Source organism: Exophiala dermatitidis (genome assembly GCF_000230625.1).
Source record: "Exophiala dermatitidis NIH/UT8656 unplaced genomic scaffold supercont1.4, whole genome shotgun sequence".
Classification (NCBI taxonomy): domain Eukaryota; kingdom Fungi; phylum Ascomycota; class Eurotiomycetes; order Chaetothyriales; family Herpotrichiellaceae; genus Exophiala; species Exophiala dermatitidis.
Genome location: NW_008751649.1, coordinates 1,594,270 through 1,620,572, shown reverse-complemented (window position 1 = coordinate 1,620,572; position 26,303 = coordinate 1,594,270). Strand labels below are relative to the sequence as shown.

The following is a 26,303-nucleotide window of genomic DNA, read 5'->3' as shown; positions in this document are numbered from 1 at the left end:
AAAACTGTTCATTTGAGCGGTTGTGAACAACTTGATCGTACCGGGTCAGTGAGCTTCGTGAGGCCAAGGCAACATGGCGAAGATTGCGGCCGAGGCTGTTCCACAGCTGAAATCTCAAATCGACGCAGTCACTTCGGACCCCGCTGGTGCTCCCGGCGTGGTGTTTACCGCGGTGAACAAGAATGGTGAAACGATCTTCGAGCATGCGTCCGGAAAAGTGGGCGTGGGCCAGGAGAAGCCCATGTCAGTCGACAACGTCTTCTGGATTGCCAGCTGCACGAAGATGATCACGGGAATTGCCTGTATGCAGCTGGTCGAGCAGGGGAAGCTGGCGCTGGACGATGTCGACCAGGTCGAGAAGCTGGCGCCGGTAGGTCCAACATCGCCACTGTCGTCCCATGGAAAAAAGCAAGTGGCTAACCGAGTGCTGGAATCGTACAGGAATTGAAAGCAGTGCAGGTGTGGGATGGCAGCAAACTGGTGCCTAAGAAACGAGGCATTACCCTCCGAATGCTGCTGGCGCATACAGGTGAGTTTCAGTCAGGCTTGGACCACGAATGTCACGAATCTGCTTCGAGGAAGTCAATTGCTGACAGGTCCTGATTTTCTTTTTACTTGATGCAGCCGGCTTCGGATACGCCTTTTTCGACCAGCGTCTCAACGATTGGGCCGGTCCGCTGGGCGTGGACGAATTCTCCGGCTCGTACCACGACTACCTGTCGCAGCCGCTGGTCAACCAACCGGGCGAGCGATGGGAGTACGGTATCAACATCGACTGGGCCGGCCAGCTGGTCGAGCGCGTGTCCGGGCTCAAGCTCAACGACTACTTCCATCAGCACATCTTCAAGCCCATGGGCCTCAAGCACATCACCATGTTCCCAGATGACGAGTTGAAGTCCAAACTGACGTACATGAACGCCCGCGCTCCCGACGGCAAGCTATCGCTCTACCTCGACGGCCATCTCAACCGACGGCCTTTGTACGCCAAGACGAAGGAAGAGCTCGAGGCGACTTTCCACTCGGGCGGTGCCGGCTGTTTCGCCAAATTGTCCGACTATACCCAAATCATCTCCGTGCTGTTGAACGATGGCGTCCATCCAGGGACCGGCGCCCGGATCCTGAAGAAGGAAACCGTCGATCAGATGTTTACGAACCAGGTATGTTAATCACATTTATACCACTGCCTTCCCCCTGTATCTCTCCGCTCTCTGTCCTCCGGTCAACGAATATTCATTCCGAACAACCTGAATACTGACAAATCATGCCTCTAGATCCCGGAATTCCCCAACTACGGCCGCCAGGTGAGTTTGTGTCCTTTCCCCCATTGACGTGCTATATGCTCCTGCCATGCCATACTAACCAAGGCATCGAATCTTTGTTGTTGAAGGGCATCTTCGCACCCAAGACTCATCTTTCCAACGTCCTTCCCGACCTGTACCCAGACCCTCATGACGTTCCGCAGGGCTGGGGCCTGACCTTCTTCCTGCACCTGCGCGATTCGGCTGTCCACAGCGAAGGAACCGGCTGGTGGGCCGGCCTGCCCAACTTGTTCTGGTGGGCTGATCGCAAGAGGGTAAGTTCCACCAAGCCTAGGGACCAGAAACTGCCTGGCCCCCCTACCTGGCGCTCTAGAGGGCCTCCGGTCTATACTCAGGTTGATTCAACTCTAATCACTGACTGACTGACGTTTGCGTTTTTGGTTTATAGGGCATCGGTGGCATTATCGGATCCCAGATCCTCCCCTTCGGTAAGTTGTCAACGCTTTTGCCTTTTCTTTTTGCTTTTAAACCGGCAACAATCGGACAGACTCGCCTACATCTAGAAACTGCCACGGTCGCTTTGCTGGTCGTGTTCCATCCCTACCCACAGTCCCCTGGACTTGAACACAGGGGCTAGTGACTAACGCGCACCAACCAACCTTTTAGGCGACGCCAAAATTCTTGGTCTATGGGCCCAGATTGAGGGTGGATTGAATGCGAACCTGAAGTAAAACTGGGGCCATCGTTTCATGGAACCATTCCAGTCTCCGGCAAGAAGGGGAATCATACTGTAAACCTGCAAACGCGGTTCAGACCGTGCATAGTATGGTACTTTTTTATTGTCTTGTACATGAATGAGCCCATTCTGCAAGTCAAACTGGTGTGCACCACCCATTGCAGTGGATTGGTCTATTGATAATATATGCCCATCCCGTAAATCTTGATCCTTTTCCCTTTGCGCGTTGTCCTGTGTGATATGTGGTTGTTGTGCTGCAGTAGATTGTAACATCCATTCTACTGCATATCATCGGAACCCCATCCGTCCTAGTGTACAACGATCTTCCAATTTGAGAGCAAGGCGATCAAAAACCCCGGGTCGACGGATTCGGGCCAGAGATGGCCGAAGCAGTGACGGATCCGGGTATCTTGCACTCGCGGGTGCATGGTATCGATTGAATGGAGGGTGCCCCTGTTTCTGCACGTTGGCACAATAAGGCCAGCTGCTGGGGCTGAATCCGCACAGGCTCTCATTCACCCAAGCTTGATCCCATCTCCTTCGCAAGGGACACGCATTCAAATGCGGCTGGGTGGCATCCATTGTAACATAAGTTCAACGCAACAGCCCATGAACACCCAAAACGAACGAAAATGACCTCGTTCTTTAATCCACAACCTTGCCGTAGAATGGAATACCGATCTGTTCGAGAAGCAGACGGGCATCTTTATCGCAGGTGGCAGTCGTATGAATGGTGATGTGCATACCCTAGTAGCAATAACAAATGGGAGAATTAGCAAGAGTCGGAACAAAAATCATGCATGGTACAACGTGACCAGCTAAGGAGGAGGAGGAACGTGGACTAACCGGAATCATCTTGCCCGGATATGCATCGTAGTTTGTTTCGATCTCGGGAAATCCAGCGACAGCTTCAGGGTCGAGGCCGAAAGTCAGGTTGCCGCTGTTATCTCCAGTGGTGCCTCTGACGCCGTTCCAATCCTTGATGCGCGGCAAGACGACGTTGATCAATTTGCCGAGGAAATGGTACATGTCCTCGCCCTTCAAGTCGACGGTCATGCTGACGGTTTTGCCCCTGACCAGACTCCAGTTGGCCTCGTTTTTCTTGGATTCGTGGGTGACGACTCGGTGGTTCGTGATGGCCTGCAAGGCCATGCCGGCGACATGAATAAATCCCGACCCTCCCGTCAGAGCGCCCTTGACGTAGGCATGGACCGTGACTCGCTCGATCATGGGGATGTTTCGGAACGTGATGGGTTTCCGCAACAGGCGCAAGACGTCGCCTCCACGTGGTCCGCGAAGCGGTCGGTTCTTGAAATATGGAGAGTCGCCAATCCATGGCCGGAGACGGGGCCCCTTTTGCGGTGGTCGGAACCCAGGCGGTGTATGTTGGTAGCACATGGTCATGAAGTCCGGCGCAATAATGTGGTGGTAGGTTTGTTCGAGCCGTGGAGATGAAAACGGGCCCGGCACGAACTCGCGACTCGCCGGGTCAGAGGGCGGCGGCGGTTGGTGAGGATGTAGAGGTCCGCGATAGTATTTCGGACTGCGGAATTGGTATCTGTCGAATGAAGGGGTCTCAATGTTAGTATTTGCTGAGTTGGTTTGATTCCATGGGGTTTGAGGGTAGGTTGGAAAAAAGAGATATGATGTCTCTTACCTGCTGGGAACCAGTTGACGCTTTCGCGACCTGGGAACCTTTAAGGGATCAAACTCTTTCTTCACCTGGTGTGGTCCGGCTAAAGACGACGTCTCTTCAAGTTCTAAGTCGCGTTGGCCTTGTGAAGCAGTGGCTTGGGTTGCCAGCGTCCTTTGCTGGGTTTGCCGCATACACCGATTGCAAACTGATGGGTTGGCGAACGACCGCCATGTCCGGGCAAGCCGGACACCTAGCTGCAAGTCCGCCATTGTTGTTGGCGGCTGCGGCAGGGAGGTGGTTGAATGCTGGCACAGAGATGCTGATAACTTTCAACTGACTGGCGCAGTTGTCTTTTTTGCTAGCATTGGCAGTACAATTGTCTCGCTACCGCACTGGCAGGTTCGAGGTCCGCCCGGCCAAGAATGGTATAGCGCAGCCTCTGCAGCATGTGTTGCCTGATCCGCAGTAGTACATGTGTTCGACCGTAGCCTCACGATCCTGGCAGTGCAACAACTTGAAGTCACTGGCATGTTCTCAGCCTCACTCGTACTTTTGTTCGAAGTGGGCGCTCCTGTCCTCTTTTCCGCTGGCAGCGCTTGCAGTCATCTTGCCGGCATTCGGAGTTTTCTCTTCAGCGTCCTACTAGGGCACGGTCACGGTTGCCCTCCTTCCGCGTATCCCAAGATCTTCGAGCTGCATCGTCTCGGCCCGCGAAGAGAGCCGGGAAGACTATCATAGGACTGATGGACCGCAATCTCCAGCTCTGGTCACATTCCGGCAAACGCTCGTCGTGACCAAGAAGGCGGTCGCGATGACCTATAGCCTAAACCTAGAGCAACCATGGAAGAAAATGCACAAGAGGCGTCCAAAGCTGTAGACCATACAGAGAAGGATGTATTGACCGCAGTAGCAGTCAAGGACGTTGCATATACTATGCTTGACCAACGACTGGCGAGGTTCAGATCGGCATGTCAAGACTATATCCTCCACGATTTTGCGGCTGCAGTCAAGGACGAGGTTGAGGCTCGCTTGTGGAATGCGCATTCCAAGGTGAACGGGAAGTTCAGGATTTGGCTGGCTCAGTTTCGCGAGGGTGATGGCAGAAAGAAGCCGGTTGAGCGCCGAAAGGCAGAGAAACTCTACCTGGAATTCATCAAGTCAAGCATGCGCTTTTATCGTGGATACATTCAGAGGCTAGCATCCAACTTCGGTGGCATCGACGAGATTGTCGAGCTTGCCCGGAGGTTCAACTTGGATACACTCTCAGTCAACAAACTTCGCCCCGTGGATGAAATGCTGAAGAAGCAGATCGTCAGGTCTTGCTATTCGAGTCTGGTCCAACTAGGAGACTTGTCTCGGTACAGGGAGACCGAGTTGCAGACGAAAGAACGCAACTGGGGACCTGCCAGAGGTTACTATGATCTTGCCTCTGCGCTCGATCCGACTTCCGGAATATCAAACAATCAGCTCGCAGTTATTGCACTGGCCGACCAAGACCATCTACGTGCCGTATATCATCTTTACCGGTCGATCTGTGTCGAGAACCCTGCTCCTCAAGCGCAAGGAAACTTGAAACTTGAGTTCAGAAAAATCCGAAAGAGGTATTCTGAAGGCAAATCGAAAGAAGATGATGTCGTCAAAGGAAGGTCCAGGCTTCAGGACGATTTCCTTCTCTTTCACGCCCGTAGCTGGGACGGTGGGGATCATGTTGGTGATGAGGACGAACAGGCCAACGTGCTTCGCCTTCTTGCGGACGAGCTGAGGGTACGGCCCCACGAGGATACCATCAGAAAATTTTGTTTGATCAATATTGCGGCACAAGATGTGGCTGCAAAGAGAGCAAGTAGTAGGTACGGCCACTTCCAGATTGTCAATACCTAACCTGTTCTAGGCGATCCCGCTTTGACACGCTCATTCGAGACATTTCGGCGGATGAATACAGCCACTTTCATAACATTGCTAGAGCTTCTAGTTGAAGAGCTGGAGGCTATTCCATCATCTGGCAGGGCCACCCCAAGCCGTGCGAGCAGTGATCCATTTCGACTCACTCCTATCACCCGCCGCATGCTTCCTCATCTTAGACTGTATAGCGGCTGGTTATTGAGCAATGCGCAACAGCTCCTCCAGAATGAGACGCTTCAGCGCGAAATGGCAACTTTATGGCGGACCTACGCATATGCTTTGAGTCTGCTTAGGCAAGCATTTCCCGTCATAACGAAAATACCGGAGCTCCCTTACCTCTTAGATGAGGATGGTGACACTCTTGCATTCTCTCCTTTCAGCAGTCTTGTCGATGAGACACGCTTTCGCGGTGCTGACGGTCGAACGAAGCCGGTCTATGGCGAGGCGACCGTTGGCCCGCGATCAGTTCAGAATGAGATGCTGTACAGAGTCAAATGCTTGGTCAAAGATGGGCTCTTTCTTTGCAAAAAGGTAAGTTTCCATGATATGGACTGGCAGATATATAAACGCTGACATATTGCAGGAAATGGTGGGGCCGATCCCTGTCCCGTTGGTGTTTGCTGGCGGCCGATTCAACTTTATTGCAGAAGACTCAACAGGACAAGAGATTCCTTTACCTGATATGGAGAATGGTTCGTCGTGTATTGACGACGAGCATGCGCCACAAGCTCGCGGTAGCGGCTCTCCTTCACATCGCCAAAGAACTGGGCCTGACGCCCCTGGGGCAATGCGCTCTGCTATGGAGGACATGGTGAACAGTATTGTAGGGACCGAACCTCATGCGTCAGTCGGCGGTGCTTCAAGCCTAGTGACTCCGATGACGCCTTCGGTCGAGCACCCCTTGGGAAGCACAGCAAACATGATGCAGCCGCCGGCCACAATCACTGCTCTGGACCTTGTCCAACAGCTCCGCCGATCATCGGGTGCGTTGCCTCAAGGGCTAGACTTGCCAGGTGTATGGAGCAGTCCTTTCACGCCACGACCTGGAGAGGCACCGAGTTCTACATCACGACCAACCACTGCTCATCGCACGCCACGGCTGGGCACCCCTGGTCCGTCCTTGAACAGCTCGGAGCGGTTTCGAGCACAGCTCGAACTTGAAAAGGAGGCGATACAGAACCGAACTTCCCCAGTGCCTTCGTTCGAGCCATCGCCCTCCACCGACTATGAAGGCCAGCCTCAACCGGCCTATTGGCTCCGCATGAATGGCCCGCTCCATGCTCAACCACAGCAGTCACCTTGGGCATCTAGTTTCCCGACATATCTTTCGCATGAGACTGTGATTTCGCCTCGGAAGCCAGAGCCCTCGCCGTTTGGCGCCGTTGGCGAACCTCGCCCGAGGAGTAACCGCACCCCAACGAGTGGTCAAGCCGGCTGAGGCATGTCTCGAAGTGAGTGAACTGGACTCTCCAGCATGGTGCTCCTGGTCCTTTCAAGCCCATCAGATTGGTTTACTAGGTTGCAAGAGAGGAAATTGAAGTCTGGAATTCTGCATTCCGAGTGGTCTATGTTTACTGGCCTACTCTATGCAAAGTCTGACTTTAGTCTCGGAGTCTCTCCGCAGTCTAACTGGTATCACTTTTCATCATCAAGTCGTGGAAGACGTGCTAACAACCCCCCAAAACACGGTCTTTGTTGAATGAGACCGCATGGACCGCCATAATGGTACAGGATCAAAGATCATCTTTCGAGTCCAAACCTTGCTGTACCGAAGGATGGGAATACTCGGATATTGCTTCATCTTTACTCCGTGTATGTCTGCTTGGGCGAGGGGTATCTGCGGCGACCGTCAGCAAAAGCATTGACCTGGGTGATACAGCGGGCGGGTGGAATCACAGGACAGAGGATGGGAGCTGCAACTCGCGCGCGTGCTCCGCGTCCAGTGATACAAGTGGCTGTGAAGGTGGGAAATTGACTTACGAAGGACCCAATTCTTGCAAACTCAGCCTTGCCAACCATTGGCCCTTCTTGATGCACTTCTCGAGCGGTTCGCCTTGGACGATGCCGGCACAGAAACCGCCAGCGAAGGCATCACCAGCACCGTTTGTGTCGTTGATGAGTTTCTCATCGATCACGGGCACAGGGTACTCCTTGACCTCGACGTCCTTGCCTTGCTCGGCCACGGCGACAATGGTAGGGTCGGTACCTTGGGTAACAATGACAACTCTCGGTCTCTTGGTGTTAACCTTGGGCAGCTTTGCCATCAACTTGGCGCATTCCTGCATAGAAATTCCACTATGGCCCTGAGTTTCGGCCCAAGTCTTTGCTTCGTTCTCGTTTCCAAACACGTAGTCGCAGTAGGGCAGAATCTCGGCCAAGGGCTCCTTGAAGAACTGCGGGATAAAGCCGGCGGAAAGGGAAAGCATGAAGATCTTGTTGTTCTCGGCTGCGTGTTTGGCCAGAGCCATGGCCGCCGGCGGGCAGACGGTCAAGTGGTAGCCGCCGACGTAGAAGACGTCGGTCTTCTCGACCATAGACCAAATACGGGGGTCGAGCAGGTGGTCGACCTTGTACTCGTTGGCCGCCGCGAGATGCGTGCACATGGTGCGGTGGTGGCCGGTAATGACCACACCGCATTTGCCGGTCGGCACTTTGGGGTCGACGCGGTACTCGACATGTAAGCCTGCAGATTGGGAAACAAGTCAGTTTTTTCTTCTTCCTTTGTCTTTTGTGGCTGAATGTTTGGTCTCTGTCAAGACAAACACCCAATGCCGGGTTTGAAACCCCAGCAGGAGAACGGAATGCGAACGAACCTTGCTCGGCGCACTTCTCTCGCAGGATCTTTGCATATTCGTCGTCTCCCACGCAGCCAATGTACCACACCGAGTCCGGCGGCAACATGTACTGTGCGCCTCGTGCGGTATTTTGTGCAGCACCTCCCGGAATCAATTTGGCGTTGCGGTTCTTGATCAGGTCATCGTACAAGCCCATCTGGTGGGGTTCGGCGAGGAGGGTGTCGTCGAGTTTCAGGCAATATTGCTTCAACATTTCCTCGTCACTGTAAACACACGGGTCGTCTACGTCAGAAAACGTTTCGTGCCAGGGGAGGAGGACGGCCAGTCAATCGACTGCAGTAATATACGACTTACCCTCCACCCTGGATGTCGAGCAGGGGATTCTCCAAGCAGAGGAGTTTCCACTGTTTGTCCGCCATGGTTTCGGTATGTTTAACGAGCGCAGGAGGCTTCGATGTATGTACGTAATTTGAAGAGTTTCTGTAAGAACTAAACAGGCTTGGAGAAATAGGGCGTGGCTTGTTGTTTGTCTATTAAGAATGTCTGGACAACTCGATCATGGAAATATATGAAATGGCGCAGGTTGAGGGACGCGGTGGGGGAAGAAATAATGAAATTGTACTGTACATGCCTCCAATCCAATTGTCCTCTCTTTCCACCTGCCGCACTGGCACCACTTTACTTTACGGCCGGAGTTTATCCGTTGAAACAGCTCCGCGCAAGGCTGGCAATAAATCAGACCCTCACACTGCGTAGGTAGCTTTGATCGACTGAACAACAATCATAACCACGCAATTACGGTGCTTTAATCTTGTTCAGACGTGCGTACAAGACTGTGGGGTGTGTGCTTTCTCAATCAATACACAGAAATCATGAATTGATCCATAGTCCCTGCCACTGCATTGCTTCGAATTGACCAGACGACGCCTTTCCCTCTGACGCCAGACGTTGTGAATCTAATCGATACCTTATACACCCATTACACCTCACGAACCCTCACCGAGACCGCATTTACCATCCGTATCCTAAAACGCCTCCGTGAAGATGGCATCCAACCCAGTATCGGAACTGGCGTCGACGATCCAAACCGCCTCGATCAAACGACATCCTTCACCCAGCCATGACCTCAACCCGTCGACAGCGGCATCGAAGAAGATCCCAGCCACCGTAGTAGAGCCCGAGTCATCATCACTACACACACAAGATTCTCCCGCATTATCGCGGTCGCAATCACTCGACTCAGCCACCTCTACTGGTTCCGAGTCATCAACGATCCCCAGCGAGATCATCCGGCCACGTCGGCGGCGGCGGTCGTTTCCCCCGATCCCGGATTTCCGCTTCGAGCAATCGTACCTGGCGAGCATCAAGAACGCAAACACGAAGTGGAAAGTCGCCTTCATCACGATTCGGGACCAGGTCTTCCTGCCGCTTGTCCAGGGGATCCTGTGGAATATGCTCATGTTTGGCTGGCGCCATTGGAACCGCGGGAGTAAGTTCAAGGGAAGAACTCTGGGGGCCAGGTTGAGGAAGTGGTGGTGGGGGGTTAATAACTGGAAACTACCTGCCGACGATCCCGCCGACTTCAAGCGAGATGCAAAGGTCTTGAAGAAGGCCGAGGATTTCTTTGTCGATCGCTTCGGCTCTTCTTTGGGCGATTGATGGTGGAGGAGCGTGAGACGATGTATGTCAAGAGGCTAAAATACCTCTTGGGACAGAAAGAAATACGGTTACGGTCAAACAGCCAATGGGTGTGCCGGTGGTAGTTGGTATCCTGCGAGACGGTCGTATAAGGCCCAGATTGTTCATACACCATGCTCAGCAGGCTCTCACTATTTCGTGGAGGCAGTCCTGCCCCATGTACCAGTCATGGTAATGGCCAAAGAGTATATAGGGTATGCGCAAGACGACTGGTTCTTGTTCATGGGACAGGAAGCATGACTACTGGCTTACAAAGAGCGTGCGGGATATGGCTACCATTTATACGCCATTGTTGGCAGAGGAGTCCATATGGAGGCTTCAATGCTATTTGCCACGCACGGAAAGTGTGCTGGAGGAAAACAGATCGGTCAGTCAGACCGGCCTCGATCCCGATGATGAATGGTCAAGGTGGCCCAGAATTCAAGAGAATGAGTGTCCGGCAGTTGCAAGATAACCATGTAGCTGGTAGTCAGAAGTGTACATAGACGGGAGGTGTGGGAACTAGAGGAATGGAAGCCAATGTGAAACACATGAGAGACTTGCAGACGGCAGCGGATTTTCACTTCATCAATTCCTGCAACTGTATCGAATGGTTTTCCAGCTCGCGCTCTTAAGCACTCGAGTGGCCATCAAAAAGCCGTGCCACGCAGGGAGATGGTAGCTTGACACGATTTAATTTATTTTCTTTCCTGTCATTCCCGGTATTGTCGTTGCAAGCTGTTTCGGTAAACTGCCTCACTCATCGGTTGCCCGAGCCGAGCGAAAAGCGTCACGGCCATCCAGCCCATCGCACGACATGCAAAAAATGCCATGTTTCTCTAGGGACCGCACGGCCAACAACAGGCCACCTCCGTCACGACAAACACAGCCACATCAAGGATATGTCAACCCGAATCAGAGATTTATCTGCTCTTGGCTTGGACCTTGCTGGGCGCACCCTTGGCCTGCTGCTTGCTGGCAATGCCACCACGGACCTGGCCTCTAGCGGCGTTGGCGGCGGTCTTTGCCTTCTCTGCCTTCCTCTTGCTCTCCTCGGCGGCCTTCTTCTCCTTGGCCTCCTTGATTGCTGCCTGGCGAGCGGCGGCACGGGCCTCAGGTCGCTGCGATCGGCGCTCCTTGATCACGTCCAGGGAGGCACCAACAATGGCGCGCTGGTGCTTGACGGTGCGGCGAGTTCGTTTCTTGGCGACTTCCTGTAGAGTTGGAATAGATTGAGTCAGTAAGATTCCTTCGCCTGTACAAATTGATGCTCGGAACTGCGTCATGTAATGAAGACTCTTGTAGCAATGCCGCAATAAACCCTAATCATTTTGCCAGGCGCATGCACTGTGTACCCAAAGCGACTCTTCTGGGGAAACAATGGACCGCCGGTGGCTGATTGTCAAAACTAACCTCTGAGATACCCTTCTTGTGCATTCTTCGGTACAGGGTGGTCCAGGCTATTCTGCGCGGGTTCTTGCGCTGGAGGAAGAGGGACTCGGTCTTGCCATTCTGGAATCGGAAGATCTTGCTGTCACCACGGACATAGAGTTTGCCCTGTTGTATTCTTCACGTCAGCCACTGTCTATTCTTGCAACATCCCTCCGTCTCATATTTCGCCAAAGGGTACGTTGGCATCGTGGAAGCGGAACACATCGACTTCGTCCCCGTCTTCGGCGGGGAGGGGTTCGGCTAGACTGACCTTGCCCGGGTAGATCTTCGTGCCGCTGAAGGTATCGTCGTAGGTACGCATCTTGATCGGTCGGTTTGCCCGATGCTGTACCTTTGGTCGATAGTTGTTGTTGGAGTGAAATCAATAGGCGCGGTCCCTCGTCCAGGCTTCAAAGTGACATCGGAGGTCAATTGTCGGGGCGAGTTGTGCGCTTGGCATTCAAGCTCTGCCAAGAATTAATTCTACATTGGAGCACAGCACCGAAACCGCATATTTAGATTTTGGCGCTGAGCTACGGGAAGCTGCTAGCCTCCGGCGCGCAATATCTCCTGCGCAGGCTCAGCCGTATCGCAATCAGGAGAGTAAATGAATTGTTACGAATGACATGTTATGTGCATGCTTCACAGTCTTTCTTTCAATCAATTCAATTATGTTCTGATCAGTAATAATCAGTAGCCGAGAAAGCTGCAGCTCGCAGCCGGGGTATCACAAACTCATGTCTATCTTTTTCATCTCATCGTGATTAAGACCATTGTGGTTGAACCCCGATACCACCCATAATTTCAGCACAGTATTCGTGCGCTCTGGCCTGTCTCGTGAGTCGCATCGTCTTGTGCCCGACAGCTTCCAATCACCTCGTACCTTTACAATGCGTGTGTTTCCATATGTTCATGCCAGTCACATTCAGACCATGGGTCCTTCTTGCATTTTCTGCACTGTATGTCGGCGCAAATTGGATTTGGGCACATGCCGCAGCAGTCAGGACACACCATCTTGCCACATCCACCACCATGGGTACATTGAAGAAATGTTGTGGTCTCGCGTCCGAATGGGAAGAGATTCGAGATATCAGCGAGGCGGTCTTGTGCTGCCATGAGGCTGGGAGCGTTGTTCTGGTGATTCTCGAGAGCTTCTGAAGCAGCTTTGTACGCGCAGCATGTTCGTCCGCAAACAGCGCAGGTGACATCGAGGCAATTGGTGCACTTCAGGTTGCGAGAGTGCCAGGCACGTCCAGTATTTGGGTGGCGTGGATAGGGCTGTGTTTCATCATAGTCATACGAGCGGCAGTTGCTGGTGATGCGCAGATAGCGTTCCTGAAGCTAGGTGTCAGCATGTAACTTACTCGATTTCACAACAGGGTAACTCACAAGATCCTGTCTGGGCAGACGGTAATTTGGACCATCTGGTAGCGGTGAAACCGGATCTGGCTGCGCTTTCTCAGGCTTTGACTTGAATAGTCCAGTAACCTTTCGTAGGCCGGTCTTCTTCTGCTCGACTTCCTGTGAGCCTGGCGTGGTGGCTTGCTTCTCGCTCTCAGCCGGGGTCTTGAGTCCGGGTGTCGGCGAAGTCATGGATGCACCTCCTGAAAAGATGTCACCTCCTCCAAACACGACATTTTCATACTCGAGGCGAAGTCGAGAGAAGTTTTTCCGAAGGGAAAATCCTGATGGAGCCGGAGCCTCGGGGTTTGCCTGCGCCTCTCGACGTCGAAGACCCGTTGGAGTCACGAAACGGAGTCCTCGATGCGGCGTCGTCGCTCCTGCCCTGCTTGTCGTGCCTGCTTGAGTCGCCATCATATTAGGACGCCTCTCTTGCGCCCATTGGCGGATCTCTGCCTCTGTAGTCGTAGTGACCATCAGCGGCGCATCGCTGGTTGATGTCATCGGGTCGCTTACAAACGCCGGGTGCTGGCGAATGTCTGGTGGCGGCAGACGCATCAAGGATCGAAAATCGCCGGAGACTTCCGTCTCGCAGGCAGATGGATGAGGGGAGGAGGAGGTTTGGGGCTCTGGCTTGATTGTCTTCTCGTCATCCTCGCGCTCCTCGTTCGAGAGACGCGGGATACGAGCCAGAGGCTCAGTGCCATCTTGACCTGATGCCATGCTGGTCTTTGGGGAGGCAGGAGGGGACGAGAGAGGATGGTTTTGCGCGGCTTCCATGGCTGCGGCAACGTCGAAGTCAAAAGGGCGTAAGGCCGATTTGACAATCGACAAAGGACGAAATGAGTGCTGGCTGTGAACTGAGGAACTCTCAGTCACGTGGCAACCCAGCCTCGTGGCACCCTTCTTCTCCGGTGAGCCCTTGCGAAGACTCCCCAGGCTCAATCTGCTCCTCAGGCGGCGAAGGGACCCAAGGGAACCTCGAGGGAGGAGACGGCGTTGCGGCGTTGCGAGCCGAGCGGACGCAGAGGACTTCGATCGGCTCCTTTGGTGGGCGTTAGCACTGATAAATCTCCATCAAAGATGTGTAGATACTCACAAAGCGGCTTCTGAAGCCATTCCACCCTTGGTGGGAGACCTCATGGTGGCCGTCAGTCGATCCATCGTTGTCCGAAGAGAGGAAAGTTAAGAGCGGCGTCCATCGTTGACAACGTAAGTCGTGTGGTCAGCGGCCGCCAGGCTACGGTCGTCTTCCATTAGCGAATGGCGTAGCTCGCTCTGTGACCATGATGTCGTCGACAATGGGCCAATAGTGCGCACAGCCCTTTGCGGGCGACGATGTCATCCTCATCGACCATAGTATCACAGAGGGAGCCAGACGATGGAGCTGGAAAGAACAAAGCGGTAACACTTACGTTCACACAGACAGCAACGGCGTGCTCCCGAGCTTCAACAGACACGGATCACGCTAAGGAAGGCGTGCGGCAGGAGGAACTTTCCAAGGGGGCAACTTGAAAGACGTGTACACTTACCAAGAAGGACAAAGGAGGACACAACTTTATATTCTATCGAATTGTGCATGAATCATTGTGTTCTTTCATCTTCAAGGTAAGGCTGAGGCTTCAAAAACAAATCAAGATACACCTACATCGCCCCCTGTCCGGCATCAACAGCTGATACCCCAGTTTAAGAGCCGGGCTGAGAGATCTCAAGTCATGGCGTGTGTCCTGGTCCATTCTCTAGCCGTCTGGATTGCTGCCTCCTGATCCTCCTTCCACCGTTGCGCAACATCATTGGCCAGTGGATCATCCGGATTCGGTGCTCCCAATAGAGCTTGTATGGATAAAAGAATAGTTCGAATCTGCAATGCTGGAGACCAGTTGCCTGCTCCAGTTAGAGCGCGTGATGTTGTAACGCAAGGAAGATAACTCACTCTTCAGCACATCAAGACAGATTCGACCAAGTTTGTCGATGTTGGGGTGGTAGATTTTGGTCAAGAATCGGATCTTCGGAGGCGTCATAGGATAGTCGTCCGGCAAGAACAGTTCGAGTTTGAATATGCCCCCTGCGTCAAGGTCAGCTACAACATTGCACCCTTGATAAGAGAGCATCATACCTTCGTAGGGTGATTGTGAAGGGCCATGTATGGAGACATCGAAGTATCTCAGGTTGTCTTCATGTGGCACAGCACTGATTCCTGGTACCCTGAAGGTCTTTATTCAGCGGTGACTCTTGCACAATGCATGACAATGCCTACGGTTCAGCCATGAGCCTCTCCGTCTCTTTCACGATTCTCTTGGGCAACGCCATCTTGACAGTTAAGACCGCCTCGGAGTGCAAGCAGCCTGGTGACAACAAAAAGCCCAGGAGAGCCCCGAGCACCTGTTTCCTCTAGGTGCACTGTATCGGTTCGAAGGACCGTCGTAGCGTTGCAGATGCGTCTCGTATGCGGGTGGATGTAGACGATTCGAAAATGGTAAGTGATGCGGGAGATATAGGTGCTGAGATCTGAGCAGGAACAGTCTATCCGGGGCTTCCACTTCTCTTCAGGAACAGTACAGGTAGCTGACAGCGTCCTAGGAACTCACGTCTGGTGTGACTGCTCGTGAGGACATGCGCATACATGACACTTGGACCCGTGGTGAATTGGAGATCAACGTCAAGTTCAAGTTCAAGTGGATGCGTACCCTGAATCGTGTATAGTCTTGGCGCTGTACGAGTTTCCAAGATGCATGACTCAGTTCAGCTGCCACAGCCTTGCAGCACAGCTGTGTTTCGGGTTTCCTTGAGCCAGCTTATGATATTTTCTACGAACATTCATTGAACTTAGGTCATCAGGGAGTCCAGCCCTGCTGGCCTGAACAAAGAATCATTTTTCGTCACATTGACTCGAACACGATGCTGACCCAGGTCAACCTCGACGTGGTCATGGTTGTACAATGTACTCAGGAAAGGTGGAAATCCTCCAGAATGGCAGCAGTAACAGCCGGGGACTCAAGTACTCGATGACATACGCACAAATTCTCGTTACCCGTAATCCACCAGCCACAAAGCCCAGCTGGAATGGAGACTTTGTAAACGACACTGGTATGCGTACCTAGGTAGGTGATGCGATTCGACCTGATGCTTATGTAATCTGTATAGGGTTTAGTCACGTGAATTGGTCCTGGGCACTTTTCCTCTTTGGTCTGTGGACTCTCTACTACTACTACTACTATTCATAGTGGTTGAGTTTCGATACAACTACTATTGACTTTCCATCGAACATGTCGTACGGTCTCTGCTCTTCCCATCACGGTAGCTGCCCTTTCGCGTGATCAGTGAGGCACTACCACCAGTTTGGGACATGGTATGCTCACAGCATAGCTCCTCCACATACTCGCCGCGTTATTCTTATTTGAGATGCTTGTCCGCGTCAGAGTACACGACTATTTCGGCAGAAGCTCGTCAATCCGCTTGCCATTGCAGTGATCATATCATGACCGATCTGGCAGTTATGCGCCCCGGGTGTCTCCAACTAACCAACGACTGAGGCTCAAGAAATGGCGCCCCGGGGTCCGACGTCCGCTTTCGAAAGCGAAACATTTGGGCAAGATGCATCCTTTCGACTCGAGCAGCCCGTGGGGTCCATGAGCATCTCACCCAGTGGCCGGGACGTCGCATTGGCTTCTAAAGAGGGGCTTCATATCATAGACCTGGATTCGCCATATTCTCCACCTCGCTACCTTCCGCACCGGACTCCGTGGGAAGTAGCCGATGTTCAGTGGTCCCCGTTCGCCGTCCGGGACTATTGGGTAGTCAGCACTTCGAATCAAAAGGCCCTGGTATGGAACCTTGAGGCTCGCTCATGGCAAGACTGGATCGAATTTGTGCTTCATGGACATACCAGAGCAATCACCGACATCAATTTCTCCGCGCATAATCCCGATGTCCTCGCGACTTGCGCAGTGGACAGCTTTGTTCACTGCTGGGACTTGAGGGCACCTTTGAGGCCAGTGAACTCGTTTTCGGATTGGTTTGCTGGTGCCACTCAGGTGAAATGGAGCAGACAAGATGAGCACGTTGTTGCCAGCTCGCATGACAAATTTCTCCATATCTGGGACGACAGGAATGGTGCCTACCCAGTGCGAACGATCCAAGCACATGCGACGAAAATCTCAGGGGTGGATTGGAACAGATACCATCCCGGCAAGATCATCACATGCTCTCTTGACAAGACCATCAAGTTTTGGAATCTTAACCATGAAGAGAACATGCCTGAGCGCATTATTGAGACTTCATTCCCTATCCGACGGGCTCGTCATACTCCTTTCGGCTGGGGATTGCTGGTTATGCCACAACGCGGGAACAGCGATTTGCATCTCTATGACCGTCGGCCGGTCAATGGAGTGCTTGAAAGCGGGCCTGTCCCGCCAGTTGCGACGTTTGCCGGCCACGATGGTCATGTCAAGGAGTTTCTCTGGCGTTCACGAGGTACGATAGCAGACGGCGTGGATCATCGCGACTTCCAACTAGTTTCCTGGGGTACGGACAGAGAACTAAGACTTCATGCCTTGGACCCCAGCATATATGCCAATGTTGGCTACGAAAAAGGAGTTTCCAAGGTGCAAAGGCTCAATTTCACCCGTAGGGGTGCGATTTACAAGTCCTTCCGGGATGATCCTGCGGACAGTGATTCACCGCTGGAGCAGCCCCCTCGCAGTGAGATGTTTCCTCGTCCTAGCCAGGTCATGCAACTGCGCTATCGGATGAGCACGAGCGCGGCGATGAATAAAGTACCTGTCTCCCGATTTCGAAGTTGGGTACAAGGCCGTCAGACTCACAGACAAGGCATGCATGGCCGCGCTAACGCCAGACAGCGGGCAGATCCCATCGCATGGCTGAAAAATGTAAAGATATCTTCTTGGGACACCGATACGCTTGCGGAAGAAATCAGACAGGTTGGGGAGAAGTTTAAAAAGGTGGACTTTGAAGTGGTGGATATCTCCCGGCGCAAAGCTGTAATGTCACTACAAGCTCCTTGGGGTGAAAACCAAAGCCAAGTCTACCTCCGAGTAGAGATGCGATTCCCGAAGTCGTACCCTCGAAATGCGAATGCTGTCCTCAGTTTGCAGAAATCTGGGTTTGTCGACGATGAGACGCACAAGCTCATTTCAACCGAGCTGAACACCATTTCCGAAATCTATGCGTCAAGGAAGAGGGGATGCCTGGAAGCCGTTCTGCGGTATCTTCTGCGCGAACAGGACCTCGAGCAGATAATTGGTTGGGTCTTGGGAGATTCCCTGACGGAGTCCAAGGTCTTGGATGCAGCTGCCGCCCCAGCAGATGATTCGAGCAGCGATGATGACGAGCAAATGGACGGCATTCGGGATGGACTGGAGGCGTCTGCCAATATCCTAGTGCCTTTGGCCAAGGGTTGTGGTGCAATATGGTCACAAACCGGGAAGCTTGTGTGCTTTTTTCCAGCCAAATCCAAGGAACCCATTTCTTTGCTGAGTACCCTCGGTCTCAAAGACTTGGAGAATTCGGACTCGAGCGGGCTATTCGAAGGCTTTGGACGCATGCACGCCAGTTCACCTGCACGCAGAGCAGCCGCGAGAACCAAAAGTTCTGACGAGGACTCGGATTCCGGAACTTCAGATTCCTCATGGCTGTCGTCTAGCAGCTCCTCGTCGTCGTTCGAGACCGAGCAAAACGCTCGAGGTGTATCCTCCTATCCGGTCGGTGTTTCCGGATTGCATCAACGTTCTCGCTCACCGGATCGTTCGAATAACTCCACGACGGGTCTCAATAAACTGAACGACAACCCGCGTCTTTGTTATATATCCATTGAGAGCTTCGAAAACTTGGTACCATCCAAGCGCGAACTAGGTCTTGAATACAAGATCTTCGGTGATGGCCCACAGCTGTGTAAACACAACGCCGGTATTGCTCGCAAAGCATGTTTAGAAGACCTGGCCTCCGTCTGGACTCTACTTGGCCTGATTCTGGATGATACTGTCCCATTAGAAGTACTTCCTGATCTCAGCCAGGGTGCTCCAATTGATATATCAGTCCTTGCACGGAGCGTGGTCACAAAGTCATCACTGGGGTACAGCTCTGCTGGTGTTGTGGGGAACAAAGCATTGGGTAGGACACGCTGGGGCAATCATCCGTTGGCATCGACTTATCTATTGCCCGCCATCTTTGACCATTTTGAGAGGTTGGGAGATGTTCAGATGCTGGCCATGATGTCCTGCGTCTTTGCCTCGGTCGCCAACCAGGGCGCAATCCCTGGCGACCCTGTCATCGACCCGTGCGTTGGCTTTCCTAACAACGCTCCGTTTCCGAGGTCAGATTATTTTCCGTCCAAAGCAGTAGCCAAAGCTTTTCTCCAGAACGATTTAGCCTCCGAAGGATACGTTCTTGTTGACTCAATGAATGCTCCTCCAAGCCCGGGAATGCACACGACAGGAATTCACCCTCTTCATGGCCAGACCAGACCATACAACAGCGGCGCCCGCCAGACTAGCCAATTTTCGTCCCGCGCACATAGCTTCATCGCCGACGACGCAAGCGATCACGCACAATCTCAATCAACGACAATCTCCCTGTCCACTTCGCCTGAAGGAAACAGGTCCAGCCACAGACCGGCTTCCAGTATCCCATATTCTTCTGCCCGCGCAAGTCTCTCGGCATTGACACAATCGTACTCGTCGAATTCACCGCCGAACCAGAGCTCAAGCTCGGGGGTTGCTCCGGGCCTCAAGAAGTACAGTCCTTCAGGGTCGCTGGCACCCGGCTGGGTGTCTTCCAGCCTCTTTGGGGGTCAAAGCAGCAGCAGACAGCCACGTACCTCTTTTCAGGGCAGTGAGGCGGCGAGTCAAGACAGCCGCGAGGTGGGCCCGCGCCCGTCAATCACATCGTCGGCGTTTCGGAATTCACGGAAGGACAGTGCCCGGCGATCAGGGAATAAGGGTCATGATAGTCCCAAGCCTGTAGCAGGAACATCCTCCGAGGTCCAGGGAACTACAGAAGAAAAGAAAGTGCCCAAAAGGAAGCGGGTCAAGACCCATCTGTTCAATCAAGACAAATTTGACCTAGACGGATATGCTCTGTCTCCCCTGCTGGGCCCCACGCTCGAACAAAGATGCAGCGGTTACCGCGCAAGCTATGCATATCTGCTCGACGTGTGGCAGTTGCCCATCCAACGCTGTGAGATGCTCAAGTTTGACGGCTTGTCCGCTGAACATTTGAGCGCAGCCAACCATCACTTCCCTCCGGGTCCTCATCACCTGCCCTCGGTTTCCGCCGGCATGCATCTAGAAAGGCCTCCACGACGCAAGACGATGACGGCAACAGCCCGAGCCCCGAGCCCCGGCCTTACCATCCTCCGCTGTTGTCGCCACTGCGGAGACCCATTGGCGCCCATTGAAAAAAACGGGATCCCCATCGGTTGGCAGTGTGTCAATCCGGTGTGCAGCGCGGCGCTCAAGGTCCCGGAGCGGAGCACCTGTGGGGTCTGCAACAGTTCGATCGACGGCCTCGCAGTGCCCTGTTTGCAATGTGGACACTTGACATGCTACGACTGCGCGCAAGGCTGGTTCGGCGTTCGACGGATCAGTAAGAGCGGGACGGATAGAATTCCGATCTCCCGCAGGCCATCAGCAGAAGAGACAACGTCGCCATCAAAAGATGATCCGGTCGACGTGGTTGCTCACGGCGGGATAGCCAGGCACGATCAAGCCGACGATGATGATCATATTGGCGACGCTCGGGAGGACAAGGACCCGGACCACGACGAGGACCTGGACGAGCACAACAGCTGTCCCACCGGCTGCGGATGTCCCTGCGCTAGCCTCAGCGTTGTCAATGCACCATCCCCGCCAACGGCCCGTTTTCTACTAGAAGACAAACCCGACTCAAACGTGGACTCAGAGGCCCGGAGTCAAGGACTCGCTGCCGCGCCGCCACCCAGCAGCAGTCGTGTTCGCTCCGAACTGCACCGTTCGGCGAGTGAGCTGACCCCAGGACACGGTGATCTAACTGCGGACGCAGCTTTGGCTGCCTTCCTGGCCTTGACGCAAAGACATCAGCGGGCCAAATCCACCACCGCCGCCGCGTCTGGGAGAAACGGCTTACACAGTGGGGGTACTGACATGCAGTCAGGAGACGATCCCTCCGGCGGAGGTGGAGGCGCAGAGGAAGCCGTACGCGACGATGACGACGACCACGTTTCAAAAGCGTCGGCCGCAGAAGACGACGACGTCCGCTTCAACCCCTGGGTAGGGTCCAAGATAGCCACGTTAGGCCGTGGCATTGGCGCCGGACTGAGTCGCGGCTTGAGTTCGAAGCCAAGTGATGCCACAATCCGGAGAATAAAGTGATTGCGGTCAGGTCCAATTATGCGCCAAATGGAGTTTCGCTTTTCCGGCAACCTCTTCTACTATCACAGTCGATCGATCATATCGGGGACGGGATGTCACTGGAAACGGAACGCGCATGAAAGAGACCTGGGTTTCCTGCATTTGGTTTACCAGGAAATGGAGTATTTGGTTGAGCAATGTTCGTCGCCAATCCGGATATTGATTCTTAGAGGTCGCTAGTCTACGGCGAAGCTGCTTGAGTTTTGTACAAACATGTCGTGTACTATTGAATAGATCATTGGCAGACGCATGGTCTGGGACGAGGGCAACGGAAATGAGGCGAGACATGCAATACCTTTTGTCTTGTTGATGTTGGATGTGTTGATGGATGTTGAGGATTTCGATGACAGGCGTGCCTTTATATTGCCTGGATAGCTGAATTGTTATCGTCGTCACGGATATCCCCTCAGGAGATTTGGGATTTGCCAGCTCAACATGACAAGTCACGGTGAGCCGCAATGCTTTACCCCGTGTATGAGATAAGACACAATAAGACTGTGCTCAGAAACGCGTGAAGGGTGAGAAACGCAGAGAAAGTGCATGAGATATATGCTCAAACTGCAGCGAGCGGCCTGGCCGCCGTGTACTAGAAGGACCTTGGCTTCCCTACCTGATAATTTTTGTTCGATTCCGCATTTCCATCCATGCAGACAACTAGTAAGAGATATAGATATGCTCCTTTCCATGGCCTTATGTCAAAAACAATACTCATGGTAATATTAGGGTAGGGACCTTTCCGGATAATATCGCAAGGGAGCAATGAAAGACTTCACGAAGCCGCTGAGTGCTGAAGAAGCACAACCCTGCTGCAATCAGATATACCTCAAAAGGTATCCTAGCCTCGTTCATCAGGCAGTGATGAGCTTGACTCATGCACACGCGGACGACCTGGCGAAGCGCTTCCGCATCCATTGTTCGAGCGGCTTCGCATGAGGTTTTATACCAGTTCACGACTACGCTGGATAGGGTCAGCTTTAGAGTCAGCTTATTACAACACACAAACACTGAAATGGAATTATGGATCTGGTCCCTATTGACCGATCAGCTTGCAATTATCCTTTGGTTCAGATACTTGGCCTGCCCAATTCGAGTCCTCATGTCGCCAAATGGTCTGCATGCAGATTCTTTATGTGGCCTTCGCTCGAGACTTGACCATTCAAGGCACTCTGGCGACCTGCCTTGCCGATGTGGCGTGGCTCGATAACTGCAAGGGTAAAAGACTGAACAACATATGTTTCGCATACGCCTGACACAGTCAGCACTTCATCCGCTCGGTTATGCTCACAATCCAGGAGGTGGCGGAACTGCAGAATAGCCAGAGGAAGGAGGCGGTGGAGGTGGAGCTGCTGAGCTATCCGGTCCAGGGGGAGGCGGTGGGTTGGACTCGGCGGGAGGTGGTGGAGGCGGCGATTGTTGTTGTTGACCGGCAGCCTGCTGTTGGTAGTATTGATAGTATGCCACATAGTTTTGATAGCCACCATAGGCCGCATAAGGATCGCCGCCAGGCTGACTAGCATAGTACTGCGCATACTGAGCGGCGTACTCTGTGGGCGAAGCGGCTGTACCAGGGGCTGGTGTAGCTGGCGTTGCCGAGTATGGCGAATTGTAGCTGTTGCTGTTGTGTGAGTAACTGTTTTCCCGATGGCGGTCATGACCATGCCCATGGCCCTGTCCGTGCCCGTGCCCGTGGCCGTAGCCGCCATATGAACCACCACGACGGGCTTCGGCGCCGTATCCATCGGTGTATGACTCCATTCGCTGAGGCGGAGGGTTGGCCTTGAAGTGTTCGAAATTTATGCGGACATTGGCCAAAAGATCTTCGCAAAGTTCTTTAGCTTTTTGAACTTGCGCGGGCTGAGGGCCGGCAACATGCAGGTACATTGGTTCGTCGGACTCCTGGCCAGTACTGTGTTCCATGAAGCCGCTTCCCCGTCCCTTGATCTGAACTCGGCAGCCGGTTTCCTGTTGGATGTGCTTGACGTACGCACCACCCTGTCCGACGACCTGTGCGCGAAGATTGAAGCCGGGGATGTTCTCCATGTCTATGGGGATCTTTTCCTCGGGCCATTTGCGCTGTTTTCGAGTAAGCTGCTGTATTGAAACAAATCCACATTTGAACACTTACTCTTCCGAATTCATCCCTTTCAAACGGTTCAGGCTCTCGGCGCCGGAAGCGTCTTTCGTCAACCAGGTTCGGAAGCTCTTGTTTCATGAGCTCTTCAATCTTTTCAATGGCTTTTTCAAGGCCAGCTTTGGAGGTACTTGTGACATGAAGGTAGAGCGGTGGGTTCTATCTTATTAGAAACGGTAAATCACTTGGATCATCCAGAACTTACCGTCGCAGTGGCCATGCTCTTGTCCGGATAGTACGACCCTCGAGTAGTAACATCTTCGTACCTAAAGTCAGTAATTCATCGATCAGATGCAACGTAAGCGTTGGCGTACCGGCTCCAGTCTCTTCTTTGATCTGAAGACACATTATCGTCAGCATTGTAACGCGCGATATTCCACCTGGACTTCATGCAAGGGCAAGCCACGCGGGTACTGCCAATGCGCGGCCCTGATTGGACTTGCAAGTAAGAGTAATAGAGTCAGAGCCCAACACCGGGATATTTACCATCTTTTGGGTAGAACCTTTGGTCAAAGTGTAACGGTTCCGTAGGTCGTTGATTTCAATGTCCTTGATATAGTCTCCATCTGCGACGTAGATATCTCCGCCGACTCGGCTGTGGTCATTCGCACCTGGAGTGGAAGGTTTGGGAGTAGGCGTGGGAGTAGAACCCTGTGAGCGAACGTCAATAGTTGCTGAAGCGGCTGGGATTGCAGCGCCTACCGATCGAATGGGAGGAACATCGACATGCTGTATTCCTCTGCGCGCTTGTAACTCGGCATTGATCTTCGCTGCGGCCGCGGCTTTGAGTGTTCGTTAGCACCGAGTAACCCTCATATCTGAGTGGGTATGGAATACCTGCGGCTGCAGCAGGGTCGACGGAAGTGCTGCGCTTCTCTCCAGGTGCAGGACTTTGACTGCGTTTGGCAAGAGGACTCCGACTTCTCGTCTCGGACTGTCTTGTAGAAGGGGACCGCGAACGTCTGTCGAAGCGAGAGGCTTTTCGGGGCTCAGGCTCTGTTTGGTCGAAGCGTGAGCGCTTTCGTGGTGCTTCCTCCGACATCGCGACTGTCCTGTGCACTGGATGTTTGATCGCAGACAGACAAACTTCGGGTTTTCTTTGGTGTAAGACGCGACAGGAAAAATAATAAGTCTAGTAGGAGTATGAAAGTTCCTCAAACCCGCGTCCCAGTTGAAGTTGGTCCTCGAATCAAGTTTTAGGTGTTTTTAGAAGCACTTACGACTAGTGACAGGCTTGGCCCATGACTTAGTGGTTTTATTCCCCAATCGGGGAACGTGGATAATAGGTGGTTTGTGCACTTGTACATTGTTTCGGCAAACAGTATATACATAGTATACTAGGTACATACCTACAGTACAGTGAGGTGAATATGTTGTAAAGAAAAGCAGCACCCGAACAACAGTTCACACGGGCCACGGATAGGCAAGGCACTGTCGTTGGTTGTAGTGATGCGTCTGTATCACTGCGTCTCTTCTCCTTAGTCGCTGTCATCCTCATCATCCTGCCCTCTTTTCCGTTTCTTTTGCGAAGATCGCACGTCAGTTTCAGCATCTTGATCAGCAACTATATAGCACCTTGCATCTCGCTCTTCTCCCCTCCAGGCGCCTTTCCTTTTGCCTTCGGCACTGCGGTCCTTTCCGGATATGATTTCCCCTATGGTCCTGGCATGTTGATAGCCCGGGTAGGCTGACCATGAAAACTTGAAGCTTTCCACAACCTTCAAGTTACAATGTCGAGCGAGATCCCTAATGTTCCAGAGTGTATACGGCTCTCCCTCAAATAGAGTAACCAGTATCTGGCCATCGACAGCACCAGGGTGCTGTGCTGAGTCTTGGGATGATTCAGAGTCATCCTCGTGGTCACTGCCGGCCTCTTTGTCAGGCTCTAGTACACGTGCCGGATTCGACGGAGAGGACAAGAGTCCTTTCGCAGACTTGAAGAAGCCAACGAGAAGCTCCTGGTTGTAGCGTACTTGTCTGTTCACATCGGTGCTCAGGCCTCCGACATGGGGAAAGTTGAAGACAATCTTGGTAAACGGCGAGTATGGCCGTAAGGCCTTTTTGTGCACGGTGGACAGTTTGGTTGCGTCAATGCCGTAAAGAATATTGACCGGGGTCTTCTTCGTTCCTTCTTTGGAAGGTTTTTGCTCCGGAGTGCTTGGTGATGCTGGTGGTGATGGGCTAAATCCCTCCCATTGTCCTTCGTGACCTTCTCGTCCATGACTTACATCTGCCGAGTCATCTCGGCGTGGAGAGCCCGGCTCATTCACTCCCTGGAGGTACTGTATCGTCTTCTCCACGCCCGGGTACTTGCTCTCGAGGGCCTCCCGCGAGTCGTAGCATGTTGCTGTTAGCTGGCCGATTCTGTGATGACGCAGCAAGGACAAGGAGAAGGAGAAGTCGCCTATGGTCAAGTCAGCGGCTTATCCTTGTCAGTAGGTCATAGCCATATCGATCTTACATCCCTGTACAGGGGTTCAGGTCGATCTCAGCAGTATCTGCCATACCTTCACCGACAAGGAGCACATTGTCATGCTTCGAGAAAGGTACTTTGATTCGACCTACTGGTGGGCCGCCGTTTCCACGTGCTGATCCGGCCTTCTTTGCGTGTTGTGGTGGCTTTTGGCTGTGTTGCCTTCTCACCACTGCGTTCTTCGCGGATTTCGGATTATCATGATGGTTTGAATGCTTTCGAGCTGGTCTTTTGGCTTTTCCCATGAAGACTGCTGGGGGGTCTACGCTGGTCTGGAGCGTGTAGGGTGGGCTTATTGAAGGTCCAACATATTGTAACACTGAAATGGTGGATACTCAGTTGTAATTTCAATTTAATACGGCCGAGAAGGGCACTACCAATGTAGTCCAATGTATGCCTCTGGATATAGACTATTGTTTCTGATTGCTTTGGAATCTCTAGCGGGACAAAACAGTTT

General features: G+C 53.0%; 11 protein-coding genes across 11 annotated transcripts; 4 read left to right on the top strand and 7 right to left on the bottom strand.

Moving 5' to 3' along the window:
* Positions 1-73: 73 nt before the first annotated feature.
* On the top strand, positions 74-1,990 carry HMPREF1120_04915 (beta-lactamase; the record flags this gene model as incomplete). The annotated part of the gene is made up of 7 exons (XM_009159064.1): positions 74-370; positions 442-529; positions 625-1,157; positions 1,272-1,301; positions 1,388-1,573; positions 1,708-1,747; positions 1,926-1,990. 7 exons carry the CDS (start codon positions 74-76, stop codon positions 1,988-1,990), a joined length of 1,239 nt encoding a protein of 412 aa, XP_009157312.1.
* Positions 1,991-2,027: 37 nt separating this feature from the next.
* HMPREF1120_04914 (50S ribosomal protein L5) lies at positions 2,028-4,029 on the bottom strand. Its single transcript, XM_009159063.1, has 3 exons — positions 3,653-4,029; positions 2,842-3,553; positions 2,028-2,742 (listed from the first exon to the last, which is right to left on the bottom strand). Exons 1-3 carry the CDS (start codon positions 3,898-3,900, stop codon positions 2,641-2,643), a joined length of 1,062 nt encoding a protein of 353 aa, XP_009157311.1. The 5' UTR covers positions 3,901-4,029; the 3' UTR covers positions 2,028-2,640.
* A 442-nt stretch (positions 4,030-4,471) lies between these two features.
* Positions 4,472-6,971, top strand: HMPREF1120_04913 (EST1-like protein A; the record flags this gene model as incomplete). The annotated part of the gene is made up of 3 exons (XM_009159062.1): positions 4,472-5,477; positions 5,523-6,064; positions 6,117-6,971. 3 exons carry the CDS (start codon positions 4,472-4,474, stop codon positions 6,969-6,971), a joined length of 2,403 nt encoding a protein of 800 aa, XP_009157310.1.
* Positions 6,972-7,062: 91 nt separating this feature from the next.
* Positions 7,063-8,937, bottom strand: HMPREF1120_04912 (adenosine kinase). Its single transcript, XM_009159061.1, has 4 exons — positions 8,683-8,937; positions 8,347-8,591; positions 7,514-8,216; positions 7,063-7,370 (listed from the first exon to the last, which is right to left on the bottom strand). The coding sequence occupies exons 1-4, from the start codon at positions 8,745-8,747 to the stop codon at positions 7,337-7,339; spliced, it is 1,047 nt and encodes a 348-aa protein (XP_009157309.1). The 5' UTR covers positions 8,748-8,937; the 3' UTR covers positions 7,063-7,336.
* A 435-nt stretch (positions 8,938-9,372) lies between these two features.
* On the top strand, positions 9,373-9,987 carry HMPREF1120_04911 (uncharacterized protein; the record flags this gene model as incomplete). Its single annotated transcript, XM_009159060.1, has 1 exon — positions 9,373-9,987. One exon carries the CDS (start codon positions 9,373-9,375, stop codon positions 9,985-9,987), a length of 615 nt encoding a protein of 204 aa, XP_009157308.1.
* A 592-nt stretch (positions 9,988-10,579) lies between these two features.
* Positions 10,580-11,889, bottom strand: HMPREF1120_04910 (60S ribosomal protein L24). Its single transcript, XM_009159059.1, has 3 exons — positions 11,708-11,889; positions 11,419-11,562; positions 10,580-11,219 (listed from the first exon to the last, which is right to left on the bottom strand). Exons 1-3 carry the CDS (start codon positions 11,756-11,758, stop codon positions 10,929-10,931), a joined length of 486 nt encoding a protein of 161 aa, XP_009157307.1. The 5' UTR covers positions 11,759-11,889; the 3' UTR covers positions 10,580-10,928.
* A 432-nt stretch (positions 11,890-12,321) lies between these two features.
* On the bottom strand, positions 12,322-14,001 carry HMPREF1120_04909 (uncharacterized protein; the record flags this gene model as incomplete). The annotated part of the gene is made up of 3 exons (XM_009159058.1): positions 12,322-12,771; positions 12,826-13,882; positions 13,937-14,001. 3 exons carry the CDS (start codon positions 13,999-14,001, stop codon positions 12,322-12,324), a joined length of 1,572 nt encoding a protein of 523 aa, XP_009157306.1.
* A 544-nt stretch (positions 14,002-14,545) lies between these two features.
* Positions 14,546-15,147, bottom strand: HMPREF1120_04908 (ubiquitin-conjugating enzyme E2 35; the record flags this gene model as incomplete). Its single annotated transcript, XM_009159057.1, has 4 exons — positions 14,546-14,721; positions 14,771-14,902; positions 14,954-15,042; positions 15,095-15,147. The coding sequence occupies 4 exons, from the start codon at positions 15,145-15,147 to the stop codon at positions 14,546-14,548; spliced, it is 450 nt and encodes a 149-aa protein (XP_009157305.1).
* A 467-nt stretch (positions 15,148-15,614) lies between these two features.
* On the top strand, positions 15,615-22,121 carry HMPREF1120_04907 (uncharacterized protein). Its single transcript, XM_009159056.1, has 2 exons — positions 15,615-15,924; positions 15,982-22,121. The coding sequence occupies exon 2, from the start codon at positions 16,380-16,382 to the stop codon at positions 21,201-21,203; it is 4,824 nt and encodes a 1,607-aa protein (XP_009157304.1). The 5' UTR covers positions 15,615-15,924; positions 15,982-16,379; the 3' UTR covers positions 21,204-22,121.
* Positions 21,584-24,544, bottom strand: HMPREF1120_04906 (uncharacterized protein). The gene is made up of 7 exons (XM_009159055.1): positions 24,211-24,544; positions 24,076-24,155; positions 23,860-24,024; positions 23,688-23,709; positions 23,579-23,631; positions 23,368-23,532; positions 21,584-23,315 (listed from the first exon to the last, which is right to left on the bottom strand). The coding sequence occupies exons 1-7, from the start codon at positions 24,413-24,415 to the stop codon at positions 22,524-22,526; spliced, it is 1,482 nt and encodes a 493-aa protein (XP_009157303.1). The 5' UTR covers positions 24,416-24,544; the 3' UTR covers positions 21,584-22,523.
* A 307-nt stretch (positions 24,545-24,851) lies between these two features.
* On the bottom strand, positions 24,852-26,091 carry HMPREF1120_04905 (uncharacterized protein; the record flags this gene model as incomplete). Its single annotated transcript, XM_009159054.1, has 2 exons — positions 24,852-25,777; positions 25,881-26,091. The coding sequence occupies 2 exons, from the start codon at positions 26,089-26,091 to the stop codon at positions 24,852-24,854; spliced, it is 1,137 nt and encodes a 378-aa protein (XP_009157302.1).
* Positions 26,092-26,303: the final 212 nt, after the last annotated feature.

Bases quoted from the DNA above. Each gene is read 5' to 3' on its own strand.
- HMPREF1120_04906 (XM_009159055.1), bottom strand. From the start codon at position 24,415: ATGTCGGAGGAAGCACCACGAAAGCGCTCACGCTTCGACCAAACAGAG. The intron at 23,632-23,687 runs GTACGCCAACGC...TTAGGTACGAAG, and splicing joins CAAAGAAGAGACTGGAGCCG to ATGTTACTACTCGAGGGTCG. The intron at 23,316-23,367 runs GTAAGTGTTCAA...ACTCGAAAACAG, and splicing joins AAAGGGATGAATTCGGAAGA to CGCAAATGGCCCGAGGAAAA.
- HMPREF1120_04907 (XM_009159056.1), top strand. From the start codon at position 16,380: ATGGCGCCCCGGGGTCCGACGTCCGCTTTCGAAAGCGAAACATTTGGG.
- HMPREF1120_04912 (XM_009159061.1), bottom strand. From the start codon at position 8,747: ATGGCGGACAAACAGTGGAAACTCCTCTGCTTGGAGAATCCCCTGCTC. The intron at 8,592-8,682 runs GTAAGTCGTATA...GTGTGTTTACAG, and splicing joins CTCGACATCCAGGGTGGAGG to TGACGAGGAAATGTTGAAGC. The intron at 8,217-8,346 runs GTTCGTTCGCAT...CCCAATCTGCAG, and splicing joins AGAGAAGTGCGCCGAGCAAG to GCTTACATGTCGAGTACCGC.
- HMPREF1120_04914 (XM_009159063.1), bottom strand. From the start codon at position 3,900: ATGGCGGACTTGCAGCTAGGTGTCCGGCTTGCCCGGACATGGCGGTCG. The intron at 3,554-3,652 runs GTAAGAGACATC...TTCATTCGACAG, and splicing joins CGTCAACTGGTTCCCAGCAG to ATACCAATTCCGCAGTCCGA. The intron at 2,743-2,841 runs GTTAGTCCACGT...TATTGCTACTAG, and splicing joins ATCCGGGCAAGATGATTCCG to GGTATGCACATCACCATTCA.
- HMPREF1120_04910 (XM_009159059.1), bottom strand. From the start codon at position 11,758: ATGCGTACCTACGACGATACCTTCAGCGGCACGAAGATCTACCCGGGC. The intron at 11,563-11,707 runs GTCAGTCTAGCC...AGAATACAACAG, and splicing joins CGAAGATCTACCCGGGCAAG to GGCAAACTCTATGTCCGTGG. The intron at 11,220-11,418 runs GTTAGTTTTGAC...CCAACTCTACAG, and splicing joins ACAAGAAGGGTATCTCAGAG to GAAGTCGCCAAGAAACGAAC.